The following is a 20301-nucleotide window of genomic DNA, read 5'->3' as shown; positions in this document are numbered from 1 at the left end:
AACATTATAATGTTTGGAAATAATGACAGGAGAGAAAATATGTTTGTTGACATAAATTGGGGCGTGCACGCGTCAGTGCGACTGCTGCGTCGCTTTTTCAAACGTGATTTGGGTAACTACATTGCATATAGATCAATTTTGCCGCGATTGTCTTTGTAAAGGAATATACTAGTTAACTGCTAAAATGTAAACTTGAGATTTACACAGGGGCACAAAAGATTTACACTGGGGCACGTGCCCCAGTAAAAGGGGTCTAGCCAAGCCCCTGTCGCAGGCGGTATGTAAAACTGCATCAAATGTCTGTGTTTTTTGGAAATCGATGCGTAAGTGCATATAATATAAACGTCACGAACATGTAGTGAATCATTATCAGGAGAAAGTGGGATAATGTTTTGCGTGTGCTGCTTGCTCGTGACTTGCTCCTCCCGCGGGACGCCTAAATGGGGTCGTGTTTTTCCGGAAACATTTGCTAGAGCTGATCTGTCTTGTTTTATAAATCTGATAAAAAGACTCTTCGGAGATATGAAGGATGTAGCACTACTCTATAGGCAGTGGTTAAATTGAGATTTGTTATGTGGGGTGGCTCTGTGGGGAGGGGGGGGGGTTCGAGGGGTAACATATTTAATACTGATGACAGCAAAGCTACTGTTTTGTTTTAATGACATTCTGGACCTCTTATAGGATTTTATAAATTTCAGCTTTAAAGCTGTGCCAAAGGTTGACCCAAAATATTTTAAAAAAAGCATCTATACTTTAAATTATGCAAATCTATGAGTCTGACAACCTATTTGCATTTGTTGCACATGTCATTATGCACAACTGATCAAACTTTGAAGGACGTTTATATAGTTTTAATAAGAATCAACCTCCTTGACTAATTCTAGGCATAAGATACCCAAAAAAGATGTGCCAATGAGTGCTAAAACCCCAGTCATGCAATCATTTTTTTTTGTGGGTGCCCCGCGCACACAAGCGTGAAGCCTATGAATGAAAATACGTCATTATTCGCTTCACGTCAGTGCACACACACCAGCGCAGCGGGTACACAGGTGCGGAGCGGAGAGAAACCTTCAGCCTATGTGCCGGTCGGCCCCGGCCCAAATTAAACCCTGGGTATAGGTACTCCAGATTAACATGAGAAACAGCGTTTCACAACCTGATGTTGGGAACGTTTTTCTTTTTGCTATATCAGAAGAGTCAGAACTGGACTCATTTTCTGATGTATATTTGTGCCATTTGTCTTACTTACGTGGGTTTCTGATGTGCCAGCTCAGCTCTGTGAGTCTTTCCAAATCTGAAACACAAGATTGCACAACTGCAAAGTCTTATAAAACACTTCACACCATGTGCACCAAGATATTGTCCGGCCTCTGCACGATACAACCTTTGAGAATAAAGTCAGTCTCATGGTGATTGAAGTTATACGACAGAATCAGACCTCCGTCCTTCTTATTCACTGCATTGTATAGCACAGATCTTGTAAAACATGATGTAGGGTTAAAAGACCTCGGCAAGGATAAAGCAATGACTCTTGATGATAAAATACTGAGGTCGTGCTATGAACAGACACGCTATCTATCAGGTTTTATGTTGAACAGATGTAAAGGGTGTTACTGTATATGAATGTGTTCATGTGATGATGTGTACCCTCAGCAGTGAAGGTGAAACTAGAGGAGATGTCGGGGTTTTCGCTCAGCTCCACTGTGTACAGACCCAAATCCTCCTGTGAGGCGTCAGTGAAGGTCAAAACAGACCTGTGGGACACACGCGTGAGGGTTATAAATTGATTAAAAACCTTCAGGGGACCTCCAGGACACATTAGAGAAAATGACAGTGTCGTTTGTAATGTTGATGAGACATTATCTAGTCACCTGTTGTTTTTGTTCTCCAGACGAGCTCTTCCAGCATCGATAGCATCGCTGTAGTTCTTATTCCACTTAAAGAAATCTCTTTCATCTGTTTCAGGACCTTCAAAGCTCAGGAAAATGAAGCCGTCATTATCGACTCCAATCTGAATCTCTTTGGTCCCTGTCGGCAGGATAAAGTTTAAAAGCAGCTCGCTTTGTGATAGGAGGAAATGAAGTCATTATGCAGATGTCCTGAGAGCTGACCTGCTTTAGTCTCGGATTTCACCGCCTCAGAGGGAACCGATGGCATCCCGACGCCAGCGCCGTTGATGGCAAACACACGCAGACGATACGTCTGACCCGCTTGCAGACCTGATATCTGATCAACACACATACAAAACAAATTCACTTCTCTTTTGACATTGAGTCATTAACCACTCTTTTATTTAAATCATACATTTTTCCCATGATTTTCTTTCCAAAAAATGCCTTTCATGTCCATGATCACATCAACAATTACTAATAAAAGGTCAGTTAGCAATGTTTGAGCTTCTTTATCTTAAAATGCCAAAAGTTTTGATCATAATATTTATATAAACACATTGGCCACCACCAAAAGTGCCTCTTACAGAATGAATCAGTGAAAGAATCAATTTGGAGAACACCATCAAAGATTCAAGTCATTAAGATGAATTAACTTTAATCTTTAAAGTGAGGTACACATCAAGCCGATGGTTGGACTTTCAGTGTGTTCCATAACGTCGGCTAAAGTCAGTCACCGTCGGCCCTTTTTTGGCCGATTCATTTTTTCCCTTTTATTTATATAGCACATATATTATGGCAGACATTGCCCAAGGTGCTTCGAAAAAGAAGTATAAAACAAATATTTAAAAGTAGAAAAATAAACTAACAACAGGTCTAGTCTCTTCAAACTAACCCTTAAGATATATTTAGTAAGTGGGCTTTTAGACAACCAAACCCATACGGCAAAAAAAAAAAAAAAATGTATCTGGACAAAAATATATTTTAAGTATATGCTAAATACATTTTGTAGAAAGTAATGCTCAATTAATTTTGGAATTTGTAAATATATTTAGTTTTAACCTTCATATATCAACATATTTAAAAATGTATTTCAAGGGCAAGCAAATACATTTTTAATTAGCCCACCTTACAGTCTGCGCTGCTCTGTTAACATTGGTTTAGTGTTCCTATCCTAAATTTAAAGTAATAAACCAGAGACAGAACGGACCTTTAGGTGAGTTTCTGTCACTGGCTCTCTTGTCACAGGGGTCCAATCTTCAGACTCCGCCCCCTGACTGATCTCCACCACATACCCACTGATCGCTGATTGGCCCTTGTAAACAGGCTCCGCCCACAACAACACAAGAGAGTTGCATCTGACTTCTCTGAACTCCAGATCATATGGGCATCCTGTGAAACATCAACATATTTAAATGGTGATACATCACTACAACCAATAGATCTAAAATATTTTTATATTATATCATAAACATTTGAACAGTCATAAAGAAACCTAAATTAAGTTGAAGAGGAACAAAATAATAAATATTTTATTTTATTACCAGGCTCTGGCATCGTCCACGGCTCACACAGAAACATCTCACTCGGCTCTGAGGGTTTTCCAAGTCCAATGATATTGGCTGCGAAGACTCTGAACTGATAAAAACTGCCTTCCTGTAGACCTGTAACCTAAAACCAAATAAACACACAAGAACAGATGAGGGTAAAAACTACCAACGAGGATTAGGGCAAAGCTAAAATTAAAAAATACAACCATCTCGAGATTAAAGCAATTATAATGCAAGATTTAACTAGTAGTTTTTCAAGAAAAAAGCCATAATATAACAAGAATAAAGTCAAAATATTTTGAGAATGAAGTCAATATAATGAAAATAAAGCCATAATATAACGAGAATAAAGTATAAATATTTTGGGAATAAAGTCAATATAACGAGAATAAAGTCATAATACAAGAATAAAGTCATAATATAACGAAAAAAAAAGTTGTTATATTTTGAAAATAAAGTCAATATTACAAGAATAAAGTCGTAATACAAAAATAAAGTCGTAATATAATGAGAATAAAGTCAAATTATTTAGAGAATGAAACCAATATAACAAAAATAAAGTCGTAATATAACGAGAATAAAGTGAAAATATTTTGAGAATAAAGTCAATATAACGAGAATAAAGTCATAATACAAGAATAAAGTCATAATATAACGAAAAAAAAAAGTTGTTATATTTTGAAAATAAAGTCAATATTACAAGAATAAAGTCGTAATACAAAAATAAAGTCGTAATATAATGAGAATAAAGTCAAATTATTTAGAGAATGAAACCAATATAACAAAAATAAAGTCGTAATATAACGAGAATAAAGTGAAAATATTTTGAGAATAAAGTCAATATAACTAAAATAAAGTTGTAATATAACGAGAATAAAGTCATAATACAAGAATAAAGTCATAATATAATGAGAAAAAAAGTTGTTATATTTTGAAAATAAAGTCAATATTATGAGAATAAAGTCGTAATACAAAAATAAAGTCGTAATATAATGAGAATAAAGTCAAAATATTTTGAGAATAAAATCAATATAACAAAAATAAAGTTGTAACAAGAAGAAAGTCGTAATATAACAAGAATAAAGTCAAAATATTTTGAGAATAAAGTCAATATAACTAAAATAAAGTCGTAATATAACGAGAATAAAGTCATAATACAAGAATAAAGTCATAATATAACGAGAAAAAAGTTGTTATATTTTGAAAATAAAGTCAATATTATAAGAATAAAGTCGTAATACAAAAATAAAGTCGTAATATAATGAAAAAAAGTCAAAATATTTCAAGAAAAAAAATCAATATAACAAAAAATAAAACCGTAACAAGAATAAAGTCGTAATATAACAAGAATAAAGTTGTAATATAACGAGAAAAAAGTCGTTATAGAATGAGAGTAAAGTAAAAATATAATGAGAATAAAGTCAATATAATTAAAATAAAGTCGTAATTTAATGAGAATAAAGTTGTAATACAACGAGAAAAAAGTCTAAATATTTTGAGAATAAAGTCGTAATATTTAGAGAATTTTTACATTAACGTGTTTTAAGTGATGTAAACAAGCAGATCTGCAAAGCAGATATCAAATAACATACCTGCCTTAATAATAAAACAATATTACATCTTCATTCTTGTTATATTGACTTTATTCTTGAAATATTACAACTTCATTCTTGTAGTATTGACTTTATTTTCTTTACAACTTTATTCTCGAAATGTTGACTTTAATCTCGTAATTTTATTTATTTGGACTTTTTTCTAAAAACTACTACTTAAATCTCTCATTATAATGAATTTAATCTCAAGATGGTTTTATTTTTTTAAGTTTAGCTTGGCCTCAATACCCCTTCGTAGAAAAACGGTGTGTGAAAATAACACCTAAAATAAAGGGAAAACACATATCCGGAAAGTCAAATCCTGATCCAGAATTCCAGAAATGTTCTATCCCAGCTCCCAATTATTCATTAATTCACTTTGCAGATAACATGGAGTATCAGAGCAACCCAAAACAGAAACACAGATTTCATGCGATACTGGAAACAAGATACAACTCAAAGGCTTTATTCATTGATGTGACCCACTGCATTGATATGGTGGTTGATGTCTATATTGAGAGGCATTTAGCTGAAGAAGCACTTAAATGATAAACACTAAGACAGGAACAGATTGACAAGAGCGGTCAGATAGTCATATGTAGTGGGATCGGATTTAACAACACCCCCATTTCTGGAACCTTTAGACCGGGCGGTGATTAACCATAGCCTGAATCCTTTTATCAAATCACAGCCTTATCTGGAGGTTTAAAAGCTATCGGGAAAGACCACTAGATGGCAGGCATCCATCTCAGGAGCGCTACAGGATTTCAATGAAGGGTGGTAAGGCCTCTCATTGACTTTAATGAGTTTGGACAGGTGACTCTGCCTTTCTGACTCCTCGATGAGATGAACGCTTCTGGCTGGAATCAATAACATTGGATTTACATGCAATGAACGCAAAGTGCTCGAAAAGATCAATGTATTCTAATAGACATCATGTACATTGACCCATCTGATGAGAGAAGAGAGCTAAGCAACCTCCAAAAAACAAGAGGATGTGTTAATAGTAAGAGACATGACGATGTCACGGCAGCCATTTCAATCCAGTAGAGGGCGCTGTGCATCCAAAAGCTTAGTAAAACATGACAGCAGATGACCTTTAACCTCACAAGGTCAATTATAAATTAAGCTTTCTTGTCTTATATGTGATGTTTGTTAAGACAAGCATCACTTTTGCTTGCACATTAAATGTGTTTTGTACTTTATGGGGCAGTTTCCCAGACAGGGTTTAGATTAAGCCAGCACTACACTGCAAAAAATTATTTTCAAGAAATAAAAAACTTAGTATTTTTGTCTTGTTTTCAGTAAAAATATCTAAAAAATCTTAAATTAAGATGCTTTTCTTGATGAGCAAAACGACCCAAGAAAATAAGTCTAGTTTTAAGACCAAACATATCAAATTTAAGTGATTTTGTGCATAAAAAAATCTGCCAATGGGGTAAGCAAAAAAAATCTTCAAAATTTTTCTTAAACACTAAATTCAAGAAAAATTTGCTTGCCCCATTGACAGATTTTTTTGCTTGTTTTATGCACAAAATCACTTATTTATATATATTTTTTTGTCTAAAAATAAATGTATTTTCTTAGGTCATTTTGCTCATCAAGAAAAAGCATCTTGATTTAAGAATTTTTAGATAATTTTACTGAAAACAAAACAAAAGTACTGAGAATTTTTTTTCTTGAAAATCATTTTTTGCAGTGTGTGCACTTACCAAATACCTGCATCTATATAATAAAAGTATTGTGTTCATGTAAATTGTACACAGCAAAAAATTCTTAGTATTTTTTCTTGTTTTCAGTACAAATATCTAAAAATTCTTAAATTAAGATGCTTTTTCTTGATGAGCAAAACGACCCAAGAAAATAAGTCTAATTTTGACACCAAAAATATCAAATGTAAGTGATTTTGTGCATAAAAAAGCAAAAATATCTTGAAAATTTTTATTAAACACTAAATTCAAGAAAAATTCAAGAAAAATTTGCTTACCTCATTGACATTTTTTTTTGCTTGTTTTATGCACAAAATCACTTATTTATATATTTTTTGTCTAAAAACTAGACTTATTTTCTTATTTTGCTCATCAAAAATAAATACATCTTGATTTAAGAATTTTTAGATATTTATACTGAAAACAGGACAAAAATACTAAGTAAGAAAGTCATTTTTTTGCAGTGTAGACCCTAACTCAGAATAAGTGACAATCATTTATCCTCATTATCCATCAACAAAAAAATAAGTACACAAGATGACACTGAATAATGAAGATAAACAAAGTTTGTATACCTTAAAACAGGAACTAATCTCTGATTGGTTGTAACTGTCATGTCATGCATGTGTTTATAGGGATTATATGCAGATGTGGGCACACCTTGTACATTCTGTCTGTAACGGGCTTGACGTTGACCTCTCTCCAGGTGTCCTGGGATTTCTGCCTCTGGTCCAGGTAGTATCCACGCACAGGATCTCCTCCGTGATTGGCAGGTGCTCTCCAGCCAATCAGCATCTCATCTCCTGTGCAGTGCAGTACAGTGATGGCTGATGGACAGGAAGGAACATCTGCAGTAATGGAGAGACAACAGGCCACGTATTGGAGTCAAATTGTTTATACTGGAGTTTGGGTAACATTCATGTGATTTTATTACCATTTAGATGTACATGTGACATGTCTCCCACTGGAAAAGTTAGAAACAACTTTCCATGCCTCGGATGTGTTAAACACGTGTTTTGGGACAACACACTAAATGCATTGTTCGTTCCAAAATACACACATCTCTGTGTTATTTTTGAAACACATGTTACGCATGTTTGTGTTACTTTTAAAAGTTGTCTTGTCACTTTTATTTATTTTAACACAACATCAACACAAAATGACTATTGATGAAATGAATAATGTGTTAAATAGCATAACAAAAAAAATTAACATCCTTTCTTAGAGTGCATAATCCATTTAATAATTTAACCAGAAGAAACGCTCCCTATAGTAACCCAGAAATGCAGTCAAAAAGTGAACTTTGTAATTTTATGGTGTGTTCAGATGCGAATGAAGCATTAAGCACAAATGATTTACATGTTAGTCAATGCAAAGACGCGATAGACATCCTGCGGCGCGATTTGCGTGAATGAGGTGGCACAAATGACGAGGCACAAATTTTTGGGCACGTGATTCGCGCAAATTGTGCAAGTTGAACTTTGGCGGATATTCGCAGTGCGTTACCCAATCAGGAGCTTGCTCTATTAGTGAAGTGATTACAACGTAGCGAGCCAGGGCAGAAATACAAAACAATAGAGGACAAAACCATAGTTGCTGTATGTGGACACCTGGAGCTGTGCGACACATCTTCATACTTTTATAGAAACAGGAATAAAGAGGATCTTGCTTGGAAGAAAGCGAGTGAGGAGGTCGAACAATCTGGTAAGTTGTAAAAAATGCTCTTTAATCAATATGAGCTATATACATATTGAGACTACAAGCTAGCTAAATCCGGCAAATTGAGCGTATTCACAGAATGTTCACTCAAAATGTTCACGCGTCCAACTACACGCGAATAGCGCGATTTATTTGCTTCATTCACGTCTGGTAAGAACGCACAGTTAGGAGGATCTATGGACAGAAATGCAATATAATATACATAACTGTATCTGTCAGTGGTGAATAAAGACCTTACGTAATGAACTGTATTGTTTTTATTACCTTAGAATGAGCCGATTTTATTTAAATACACCGTGGGTCCCCTTACATGAATGTCTCCATTTTGCACCACACATTTTTTTTTAAACACTACGTGTTTATCCTGGGGCGACTACCGTATAGCTTTACTACATGTTTCGAAAGGGAGGGGTGAGCTGTGGACTGAGCCGTGCGTTGCAATTCGCAGTCTCACCACTAGATGCTGCCAAAATCTACACACACTCTTCATTCCAAATATGAAAAAGTTTACATTTATTACTTTAGCAGACGCTTTTTATTTAAAACCGCTGTACGTGGACACCCGGAGGTGTACGTCAAATCATTTTTGACTATGCAGTGATGATGCACTAAGATATGATCAACCCAATCTACTGCTGTGTCTGTTTATGAGTTAAATGAGAGTGCAGACAGCAGATGTGAGCATACTGAAGGTCATCTGACTGAACAGCTACAGGTCACACTCTTACATTTAGCTGATTTGACTCGAACAGCAGGAGATTCGTCCGAGTAGATGCTATTTCCAGCCAATCCCACAGACTTCAGACGGAAAATATACTGTTTATTAGTCGTCAGTCCGTCCACTGTGAATCTGAGAGAAAGACAGAGAGAGATATTATATTGACCAGTAATGTTGATATGAGTAAGAAGTGTATTTTTATCATACATCTTAAAGAAAAGGTAACAGACAGAGACCTCGTATTGGTGATGGGTTTATTGTTGATGGTCCTCCACCGTCCACTTCCAACCTCACTGCAGTACAGGTAGTATCCCAGAATTCCCTCTGTGATTTTGGGCTCTTTCCATTGAAGCAGGACTGAGTTGTTACCTTCTCGGATAGGCATGATGTCATGGGGGCGGGCTGGAACTCCTAAAATCACCGAACACCATTTCAAGACTGATAGATTAATTTACTGATAACATCCTGTGCGCTGTCTCTTTTAGTCATGGTAATGTCTATTTAAATATGCTGTGTGCACACATCAAAGGCATGACATCACTGATGTCAAATAGCATTCGCACATCAAATGACCCACTTTATTTGGAAGGGTAAATTAAATTTAAGTGGAGTGAAAGTTCTGGGCACAAGTCATATGAACTACTTTTTTTATGGCCTTTTGTTGGCATTAAAAATGACCTTGCATTCGAATTGCATGGAAAATAAAGCACATCACAGTTTCTGAATATAAATGACAGCATGCATTACCTATGATCTCTATCTCTTTCTCTCTCACTCACCCATTGGTTTCCCCAGTGAAACAGGTGCACTGGGCAGTGACGGCTCACTAATGCCAAACTTGTTGACGGATCGAACGCGGTAACAGTACGACTTCCCCTTCTGTTGGTCAAACGCAGCAAATCTTGTGGAGAGAACGATCTGATCCATACTGGCCAGGTGCCAGCTCTCTTTACCTGCTATAGACTGAAACATATCATCAATCATTAACACACATCTTATCAAAATACTGTCTGATAATATTTGCTGGATTATTTCATCTTTGATTCTTTGCTATCATCCAATTCTGTTTTGTGTTTTTATTGGGGACCAGTATGTAAGAAATTTATATCAATTAATCATAAAATGGCCCTGATATGTCACTAGACATTAAGAAATCATTTTCATTTCAAATACTTATATCACTGACAACAGTGGTCTGGCCAGGATATTGTCATTTAAAAAGTGGAGTTGCAGCCCTCAACTGATGTTTATGTTGTCATTTTGTGTATTGGGCACCAGTTGTGTGATTGCAGTACCAGTTTTAGCCACAATCCTACATACTGTTCCTTTAAAGATTATTTTATATTTTTAATATTTGAAGAGTTTGGTTCCAAAACGCAAAAAATCCATTTTGACAAATAAAAACGTGTTTTCTATGGCAGGAAAGTGACAAGATGAAAACCACTATTTTGTGTTAAAAGCTTTCACATGGCATCTTTAGGTTATAAAAACATAAAAAATTAAAATCCATAACTTGATTTTCAAAGATTTATTATAAAACAAATATTTTTTTCCACAAAATGAAATAAATCCAAAAAAAAGTTTTTTTTTCAAAATGCTATAAATCTATTCAATCAATGTATAAATGTGCATTCATCTTTGCCATGTTATATTCATTTAGTTGACTAGTGGTATACACTGATAAAAAAAAACATTAATGGCATTAATCAAAACACTTACTTTGTTATATTAAGATCATTGTCATTGCTGCGGTTATACTTAGGACATTGCCGCTTCAGCTGTAAAATGTTTTGGTCCTGCTCGATTTTCGTTGACTTTGAGTAAAATAATGGAAAGTTTTTCATAAGTTCCCCTGGGGTCAATGTGTTAGCAACTTGATGCTGTCTGGAGAACAAGCGGTGGTCTCCCGAGTGCCTCTCATGTAAATTATTAGATGTTGATGGCTTACATTTCTTTCCCGTCATAGAAAACCATCACAGGTTTATCAATGCCATCAAAAGTATTATTTTGTTTTGTTTGTTTGTTTATCACGAAGTACAAAGTAGATAAGGAAAACTAAGACTCTGTGTCCTCAACGTGCCACCATTGTTTGTTTACAATGCGTGGTGCACTGTAATTTGTGGAGCGGATTTATTGCATTCTGCAGAAAAAGAGGAGTGGCGTTTGTCGCGTTTTGGGGAAAAAGGGAGAAAATATGACAGAATAACAAGGCGGATATTGGATTTCGCGTAAAATTAAGAATTTAAATTTAAATACTGACCTGATATAATACTAATTTTGGCAGTAACTCATTTTTTTTTTTCAAAAATGTCATTTATCGCGTTTTGGAACCAAACTCTTAATTTCTTCAGCTATGCTCAGGAGTTAATTTTTTATGCCTTTATCATTTATTTTTTAAATGCCTTTTATGTGTTGATTTTTTTTACCTAGCCTTCCAGTCTTTAAAAAGGTAAATCCATCATAAAAACATTCTTTTTTTTAAACTACGATATGAAAAAAGAGTGAAATGAATAAACCTTGAATATTCACAGTGAAACGATTTATACCGATTTTCAGACAAATGAGGATTTTTATGTACTGATTACTGAATTTAGACAAGTTAAATTCATAGGGACAGAAAATGTATTCCTAAATGTCCACAGGGCCAAATGTAAAAGAAACATTAAACTATAAATTACATTTGAATAAAACAGTAAGCCTCTATAAGAATATAAAGTACTGTCTATAATCAAATACACCCGATGGACAAAAGAAACCAGATGGAAAGTGTTTCTGCCCCCAGAATTTCAGACTGACCAGACGCTTTTATTATGTTGTGTCTCATAAAAAACTTTAATAAAAGTCCTGTGGCAGTTTGTGATTCTCTGCCTCATTATGGAGTCTGAAAGCGGCGTGAGTTTCTTTGTGACTGATATTAGAAAAGTCTGCCTCTTCAGATCACTGCCAGCACTATGAGACTTTCAGAAGTGAAGGATTTTGACTTTCTCCATGTGCTGGCCGATATGATTAAAAAACTCAGAAACATATAAGTTATACAATAAAAACTGTGCTATTATTATTTATACTCTGGAGAAAGTTATTTCTGACATTTATATCTGCACACGTCTGAATGTAAAGTAAACCTGAGTGCTATGAGGTTGTTTTGATAAATCATACAACCTCAATGTCAGATTTTGAGTCTCATAACCTACGCTTGTGCGCTGCACGGAACTGAAGAATCCACATAATCAAACCGAAACTGCATCTTAGACGTCAAAATCGTCAGCAAGAGCTTTGAAGTTTAAGGAGAAACACATTATGCGACCCAAGTTTTAATGAAGCGCTCGCTTCGCACCTTCTGCCACCCAGCAGACCTGCGTTCACTGCCTCTAATGAGCTGAGCAGTCAAAGTGCAGCGTTAATTTGGTCCTCTGGCTCAGCGTGCAAACTTTAAGGCCTGCGGTCGAGGGTAAAGACTACAGACGCAGTAACTCGGGACCCCACAGGGCCATTTTTAATGAGCTGAACGACAAGCGATGCGTGGGACGAAGGTCAACTCCTACCCGCTCCACGAAGTAGGTGAGAGGTTCTCTGCCTCTTGGGTCGGGTTCGGTCCAGCTCAGCACAGCGTAGGTGTCGCTAAGCTCACAAACTTCCACGTCAGTGGGGGGAAATGGCACTCGGATTTGACCTGTAGACAGAGGAGAGCGTCAGAAACGTATAACCTTAGGTGCTTCAGGGAGCAGAAAATACATTCATGCAGGAGCTGGAGAACGAGGTACTGATGGTGAACGGGTAAAAGTGCGAACCTGCAACAGACTCTAAAACAAACTAAAAATACATTTACATACCACATCAAATCATACTTTCACTTTGGCAGGAACATATTTTGGGGAATTAAAAATTTTGGGGGGAATCTCCCACAATGCACACATCATGGCTTAGCGGTACCATTAACTGAATGCTTTAAAGATCTGTTCAACAATCTTAAATGCATATGAAGAGCTCAGAGGCAAAAGCCGCTAAATGCCACCTTCGTCAAAAATGAGATGATATCAACCGAATGCTCTGTGCACATATTATACGTTTATCAAATACTTTCACTTCAAATCCACTTATTCCCGGTCTTAGGTCCTTTTGAAATACCAATGTGCTGGCAGAATCCATTAAAGGGCACAACAATTTTTCAGCAAAGTTTTCTAAGTGCAACTGAATGTGGCACAGAAACAGTTTACTCCATCTTGTTTAAAAAAAATTAAGAACGAGGTTTTTGCCACAAAAGCTTGCATGCACTTACAGGGTTTTGCAGTGAAAGAGTCAATTTTTTTCCCATCGTAGTACCGAGTCAGCTTTGCTTAAAGTGCTCTATGACATATGCATTTCAGTTGATAAAGGTAAAAATGTAGTTCTGCTGCTTTTTGATCATACAGCTGCTTTTGATACTATAAATCATAATATTGTGCATTTATTGTGCATAGTGCATTTATTTGGTTTCGAGGGTACTGCCTTGCAATGGTTCAATTAGTATCTTAGAGACAGGTCTTTTTCTGTTAAATTTGGTAAATTTGCTTCATCTGTTGCTCCTATTACGTGTGGAGTGCCTCAAGGATCTATTTTGGGGCCACTTCTTTTTCATTTATATATGCATATAAAGATAAATGTGAAATGACGCTACTTGAAACTGAATACAACCCGAATGTGGCAGCCACATGCATCACAGCTCAGCTCACCATAAAGTTTGCTTCAGTGTCAGAATCTGACTTTCATGATTTGCTGTGTTTCTAGTTGCATCTTTAGTGATTTCGTAACAATTTACTATGTGTTGTTGTTCAAAGAAGTGGATTTCTTTATGAATGAACCTACTTGTACTCCCAGGCATTTTAAATTGGTTTTATTAATATGCTGTATTGTCTGTCTTGACTGTTTTGTATTCTGGATTTTGGTCAGCAGTGCTGTGGCTGTGATAAATGTGCTATATAAATGAACTTTACTTACTTACAAATTACACAACCAAAATCCCCTTCAAAAAACTTTGGAAAGTTCCAAAAAATATCTAAACTTGTATAAACACAAAATATTTTTTTTAAATGCGGCAGAAATGCTACAGTGAGCTGTAGTAATCAAAAACGTTTCATCCGTAACTTCCACCACAGATGGGATGCTGTCTTGGATGAAAGCAGACGATGTAGACGACAAGGTTTGAAACAGAGCCCATGTCGAGCGTGACCACCCCATGAAATGAGAATGTACACAGGTGAGCGGAGCGAGCAGTAGTTTAACTACTTTATAGATTTTCTTGGTTTCCATTGGGAAATCTATAGCTGTTCTGCAAAAAACATTTTGTGCATTCATGCCTGCAAAACACACACACAGACCCACACACAAAGCAATGAAAGTGTCGTTCAGTAAAATCACTCGTGCACTTGTTTATAATGGCTCTTTATAATGGCCCATCGGTCCCTTGTGTTGCCATGGCAGTGAGCAGCGCAGGGTCCATCATTTAAATCTTTAAGCTTCAGAGCCGTATCATCATCATCATCATTTTAATGTGAGTGCTAATAAAACTCCCTCAGCATTTATGGGTTTTGCCATATGAGCGAGCTCAGACCACCTGTGCATTCACTTTATATCAGATCTGCTCTCTGAAACACAACATTCATCATAATAAAGCCAAACTGAGGTTAATTTATGAAAGAGACAGCAGAAGGTGAATGAATCGAAACAAACCTGTCAGGAACACCTCAACCCCCCTCCAAAAAAAAGATACAAGGACATTTTATGCAATAAATTATTTGTTTTAGTCAGATTCAGCTTTCCACTGTGTCCTTATCAGACACAAGATTATAAATCTTTGGTGTTATCTGTTTGATGGTCTGAAGTCACCAGAGATGTTCTCACCCTCCAGCTGATCTTTAGTGATCACAATCTCTCTGCCTCGGTCCACCGTCACCACTGAGAGAGAAAAAGAGAAAGAAAGATGATAAAGATGAATGTCAGCAATATCATACAGCGAGTTTACGCTTTAAGAGAGAAAGGACTTTTAATAAAAGAGCTCACGGGAATGATGGCATTGGGGTATGTTTTTATTTCACATTATGTGCTAATAAAAAAGAAATCTACAATATAAATTCCTCTAAGGATAGAAACGTCAAAAAGCCCCACAATAAATGCATTCCCTTTGAATGACAGGTGTTTAACAAATGTGTGCATTTCATTTTGTCAAACCCATGTATGTAAATGGTACATTTTAGGACCTTTTTAAAAGGTACCACCCCACTGACAAAAAGTACAACTTTTGTACCTTTATTCTAAAAGTGCACAACTACGAGAGCGATATTGCTTTAATAATTTATGTATAGCCTAATGTTTGAGTGTCTTCCACAACAAACGTCCAGAATTCAGACTGATATTCTTACCCGTAGTCCTGCTGGGCTCCAGTGGGTCAGAGGTCAGGATGGGTTCAGTGGGTTTAGATGCACGACCCACTCCTGCCTGATTGACTGCACAAACTCTGAACTGGTACATTGTGTTTTCCTTCAAACCCATCACAGGATACTGACACACCGTCTGCACGATATCATTACAACGCTCCCACTTCCCAACGGCTATTTCACACCTGCTCGAGAAAGAGGAAAGAAACGTGATGCATTTAGAAAATACCTGAAAGGTCATTTTTATCTTCATGAGCAAAAGTGATATAATACTAATACTAACTTACCTTTATGTTCATTTTTAACAGAGAAATGTAAGCAAGAAACATTTTCACTCATGATCTCAAACACAACACACACCAATGAAACCCAAATTTCAGTAAAAGATTAGTAGCATGTTGCTAGGCGACAGGAAGGTCAGACACCATAGTGATATCTTTAAATTTAAGTTTATCCCTTAAACCTTCATACTTGATACATGAATAGTGTGACTGGATGATGAAGGCAGCGAATCACCTCTCTATAAAATAACCCTGAACGGGTGAAGCTCCATCCGCACTGGGTGGCGTCCATGAGAGGAAGACATAATCTCGGTTTACATCTGAACATTTCACCTGCAGAGGAGAACCTGGAGCACCAACTACAACAGCTGATGCATCTAAACAGAGATGGAGAAGAAGAAAGATACTCTCATTTATATCTGAAATGTTCCTCCTAGAGAGCAATGAGTTTGAATAGAGATGTTTCTGTACATCTCCAGCTGTGATTGGTTCTTGTTTGACAAGATATCAGTCTGCATTCAAATACAATGAACAACTTTATTCAAAAGCTACCTCTGAGCAATGAAATGCTCCTATGCATTATAAATACATTAACTTCACAAACATGAACCTCACGGCTGCAGGGGAATCTCACATTTTTATATGTTTACTTACAACAGATTTATGAGCATTTATTCTTAGACATTTTTATGTTACCTGGCAGATTTGTAATGCAAAGAATGCATCTGTTAAATTATTCTTTGATATCTTAATAGAAGGTTTGTGGCTTTATTAAGAACAAAATTGATCCAGAGTCAGTTTTACATGTCTATTTACAACCCTTGGATTTTCCTTTAGAATTAAATGGTCTATTATTACCTTATTTGAAAGGGTCATGAATAATAATGTTGAGCTCTACTCTGATTGGCTGTTTCTCAGAGCAGCTCCTTCAGTAGCTCTGTGTGTGTGTAAACAGATCTTATGTTTGAGCCTGTATCAGATGAAGATGCAGATTTTGGCAAAAATATATTTTTTTCCTGCCACAAATATAAAAGTTTGTATAAAATGTATAAAGTGTAAGTAGAAAATGTATAAGTATGTATAAAATATTAAATATATTTTATTTTAATCTTTTCAAAAGTTTTTCTTACAATGCAACATGAATATAAATGCTTTAAAATATGTTTATTTTTAAAATATATTTCAAAATATACAACAATGACTAAAAATATATTGGTGAAAAATATTAAGATATATATTTTAAATATATATATTTTTATGGGTCATGCTGACAGAGAAATTTACTCGGAAAAGATCACAGATTTATGAGAATTCTTTTTTTTGATGAATGATAGTAATTGCTTACAATCAGGGGCGATGGGTCAAAAATAACTCTTTAAATGTTTTTTTATCACAAATCAGTATCAACACTGATGCTATTTTAACACAAAATTAACAGAATCGGCAGGAATTGTGTGGGAAAAATTTACCATAAAACACCATCCATAAAACATTTTGAAGTCCTGATAAAGCATAGTAGCTAATTTAAAATAAATATTTAACCCTCAAACGCTCCTCGTTTTCTGTTTACACTTCTGGCCCTTGGGGTCTATATGACCCCAAAATTGAAAGCATAATTGTAAGAAAATTATACATTTTCAATAATACAAATAATATTTTTTTTTGTTTACTTCTCATCTATACAATAAAGCTGTGTTTTGAGAGATTTGAAGTAGTTTTGTACCTGTTTACCACTAAAATCCTCAACTACACAATTTGCTTTCCTGAAAAATATCAAATTTTTATGAAAATTCACATAAATTATTATCTAAATTTTATTTAAATTGTTTTTAGATATTAATATTGGTGTGGGGTGTTGAATTCAGGCATCGGTTTTTAGAAAAAAACATAAGAGAATTACAGTGTAGGAATTAAATCATTTAGACCGGCAGATTCCCATAGAGACCCATTCATTTTCCTGGATATGGACAACTCCTCAAATCATTACTTTTGTGATACATTTTGTAAATTTATGTTTATATAAACATTAGAAAGGATATTAAAAATAAATATTATGTCAAATAGTAATTTTTTATAGTTTTTTATGCATTTTGAAATGTCTGTTTTTACAAAATGCCATAGAAATTTGACTGAGTGTAAGTGTGTGTGTCTGTGTGTGTGTGTGCACGAATGTGTGTGCGCGCACGTGTGTGCACGCACGTGTGTGTGTGTGTGTGTGTGTGTGTGTGTGTGTGTGAGAGAGAGAGAGAGAGAGAGAGAGAGAGAGCCAAGCATGTGTGGTTGAGAGAATGTGTGAGAGGGAGAGAGCATGTGAGGGTGTTTGTGTTTGTGTGTTTGTGTGTGTGAGAGAGAGAGTGTACATGTTCGTGCATTAGGTTACACCCCTTTGTATCCTTTTTCTACATTTGTGACTGATTTTATTTGCCAACTTTTATATAAATGCTCTCTGTGGTAGTCATGCGTGTGTGCGTTTGTCTGCGTGTGTTTGTATGTGTTTGTATGTGTTTGTATGTGTTTGTGTGGGTTTGTATGTGTGCGCGTGTGTGTGTGTGTGTGTGTGTGTGTGTGTGTGTGTTTGTGTGTGTGTGTGTGTGTGTGTGTGAGAGAGAGAGAGAGAGAGAGTGTGTGAGAGAGTGTGCATGAGAAGGAGAGAGAAAGAGCATGTGTGTGTGTGTGTTTGTGTGTGTGTGTGTGTGTGTGTGTGTGTGCGTGCATGCGCGTGTGAGCGTGTTTGTGAGTGTACATGTGTGTGCATTATGTCACACCCCTTTATGTGTTATTTTCTGCATTTGTGACTGATTTTATTTGCCAAATTCCACACAAATGCTCTCTGTGGCAGTCACACCTGTGTGTGTTTGTGTGTGTGTGTATTTGTGTGTGTTTGTGTGAGCATGTGTTTTTTGCATTGCATTTGTGCACAAGTACCAGGCCTTCATTTCTGTGTCAAAATTTTCAGATTTATGCTGGATTTATTGATATTTATTTTTTGACAAATGGAAAAAAAGTACATTTTTTTGCATTTCCCATTCACTTTCAATTGGGGTCATATTGACCCCAAGGGACAGATTGATAAAAAATTTTTTTACATACCTTTAGAACAACCGAATCAAGCCCAGTTTTTTTGTGCATGTAAAGATAGATTATTTAGGAAAAGTCACAAAGTTTTACATCTCTGAGATGAAGGGAACCTTTTTTGTTAACCAATGAAATGTCGTTTGGGGTCATATTGACCCCAAGGACCGATTGAGGGTTAATCAAAATCACACCTAAAATCTCACATTGAAGAAAATGTTCTTTTTTGTAATATAATCTGATGACAAACCAATAAATTAGGCATATTCAAGTTCCTAATCATAACAATAAAACAGCATAGTCAACACCAGAACAAACTGTCCTTTATTTTCCACTAGAGGAATGATTGAGATATAGTGTGTGAGATCTGACCTTTGACATAGACGAATGCACTGTGCTCGACAGATCCATCCCATGTGCGAAGACGAACGCTGTAAAGTCCCTCATGCTCTTTCTGAACACATTTCAGGGTGAGACTCGAGGATCGCAGGTCCGTCTGCATCTCAACCCGACTGCAACGCTGCAGTGCTTTACCTGATCAAACAGTTATGTAAAATATCATTCATTCATTCATTCCTCACAGCTTGACATGATGGCTACATGTAAAAGATAAAGTATTAATATGGCTTTTTAAAATAAATGCATCTCATAATTTTATTCATTTTTATATAAAACGTCAACCAGCCAACTTCACTAGCCATATAAATCAGGACACTCCATAGACTTTAATTGTCTGCAACTTGATACTATAACCTAACTGACTCTCACAATTTAAAGCCCTTTTTTACACAGAGATAACAGAAAATACACGGAAAAATGTGTCCGGGATCGATTGATTACTTGTACATTCACACTGGCAATGTTTTTCCATAATCTGTCCGTGCATTCACACACATGCTGGAAAGATCCCATAAAGACACGTGACATATTTAAAGTCCTGCTCTTGGTAGGTATTTATCACAGCGTCTGAAGTTTGCTAATTATCCGTGATTTCTGAAGTTACTACCAGTGTTGGGGAAAGTTACTTTTAAAAGTAATGCATTACAAATTAAGTTACTTCCAAAAAAGTAACTAATTGCATTACTTAGTTACTTTTCATGGAAAGTAATGCTTACGTTACTTTTAAGTTACTTTTGCGTTACTTTTTCCTGGCTGAGGCTTGATCTATTTCAGGCCTTGCAGGTGTTTTTTATGACTGAAAAGTTCTGTATTTAGAAATTGCATATTTCATCACAGAAATGTCGAGCTTTGGTCTGCCATCTCAGTTTCTGACTTAAACTGTTCCCACACAGGCGTGTACGCATAGAGTGCGTAATGTAACTACGTTTAGTTTAATTCAGTACATCATTTTGTTTTTAATC

General features: G+C 35.8%; 1 protein-coding gene across 2 annotated transcripts in view; it reads right to left on the bottom strand.

Annotated features, from left to right (window-relative positions):
• Positions 1-20301, bottom strand: part of myom3 (myomesin 3) — a 72441-nt gene that overhangs the window by 9154 nt on the left and 42986 nt on the right. For both annotated transcript variants that reach the window (XM_055211540.2, XM_055211539.2), the window contains exons 10-24: positions 19313-19474; positions 16104-16245; positions 15573-15772; positions 15055-15108; positions 12720-12847; positions 9957-10140; positions 9414-9588; positions 9188-9309; positions 7401-7588; positions 3434-3560; positions 3100-3281; positions 2112-2226; positions 1872-2028; positions 1648-1754; positions 1250-1294 (exon numbers count right to left, since the gene is read on the bottom strand). In XM_055211540.2, the coding sequence (XP_055067515.2) occupies positions 1250-1294; positions 1648-1754; positions 1872-2028; positions 2112-2226; positions 3100-3281; positions 3434-3560; positions 7401-7588; positions 9188-9309; positions 9414-9588; positions 9957-10140; positions 12720-12847; positions 15055-15108; positions 15573-15772; positions 16104-16245; positions 19313-19474 (2088 nt within the window). The remainder of the gene's footprint in view (positions 1-1249; positions 1295-1647; positions 1755-1871; positions 2029-2111; positions 2227-3099; positions 3282-3433; positions 3561-7400; positions 7589-9187; positions 9310-9413; positions 9589-9956; positions 10141-12719; positions 12848-15054; positions 15109-15572; positions 15773-16103; positions 16246-19312; positions 19475-20301) is intronic.

The sequence above is a fragment of the Misgurnus anguillicaudatus genome, chromosome 10, assembly GCF_027580225.2.
Source record: "Misgurnus anguillicaudatus chromosome 10, ASM2758022v2, whole genome shotgun sequence".
Lineage (NCBI taxonomy): Eukaryota > Metazoa > Chordata > Actinopteri > Cypriniformes > Cobitidae > Misgurnus > Misgurnus anguillicaudatus.
The sequence above is the reverse complement of the archived record's forward strand: the minus strand, read 5'-3'. Positions and strand labels throughout refer to the sequence as shown.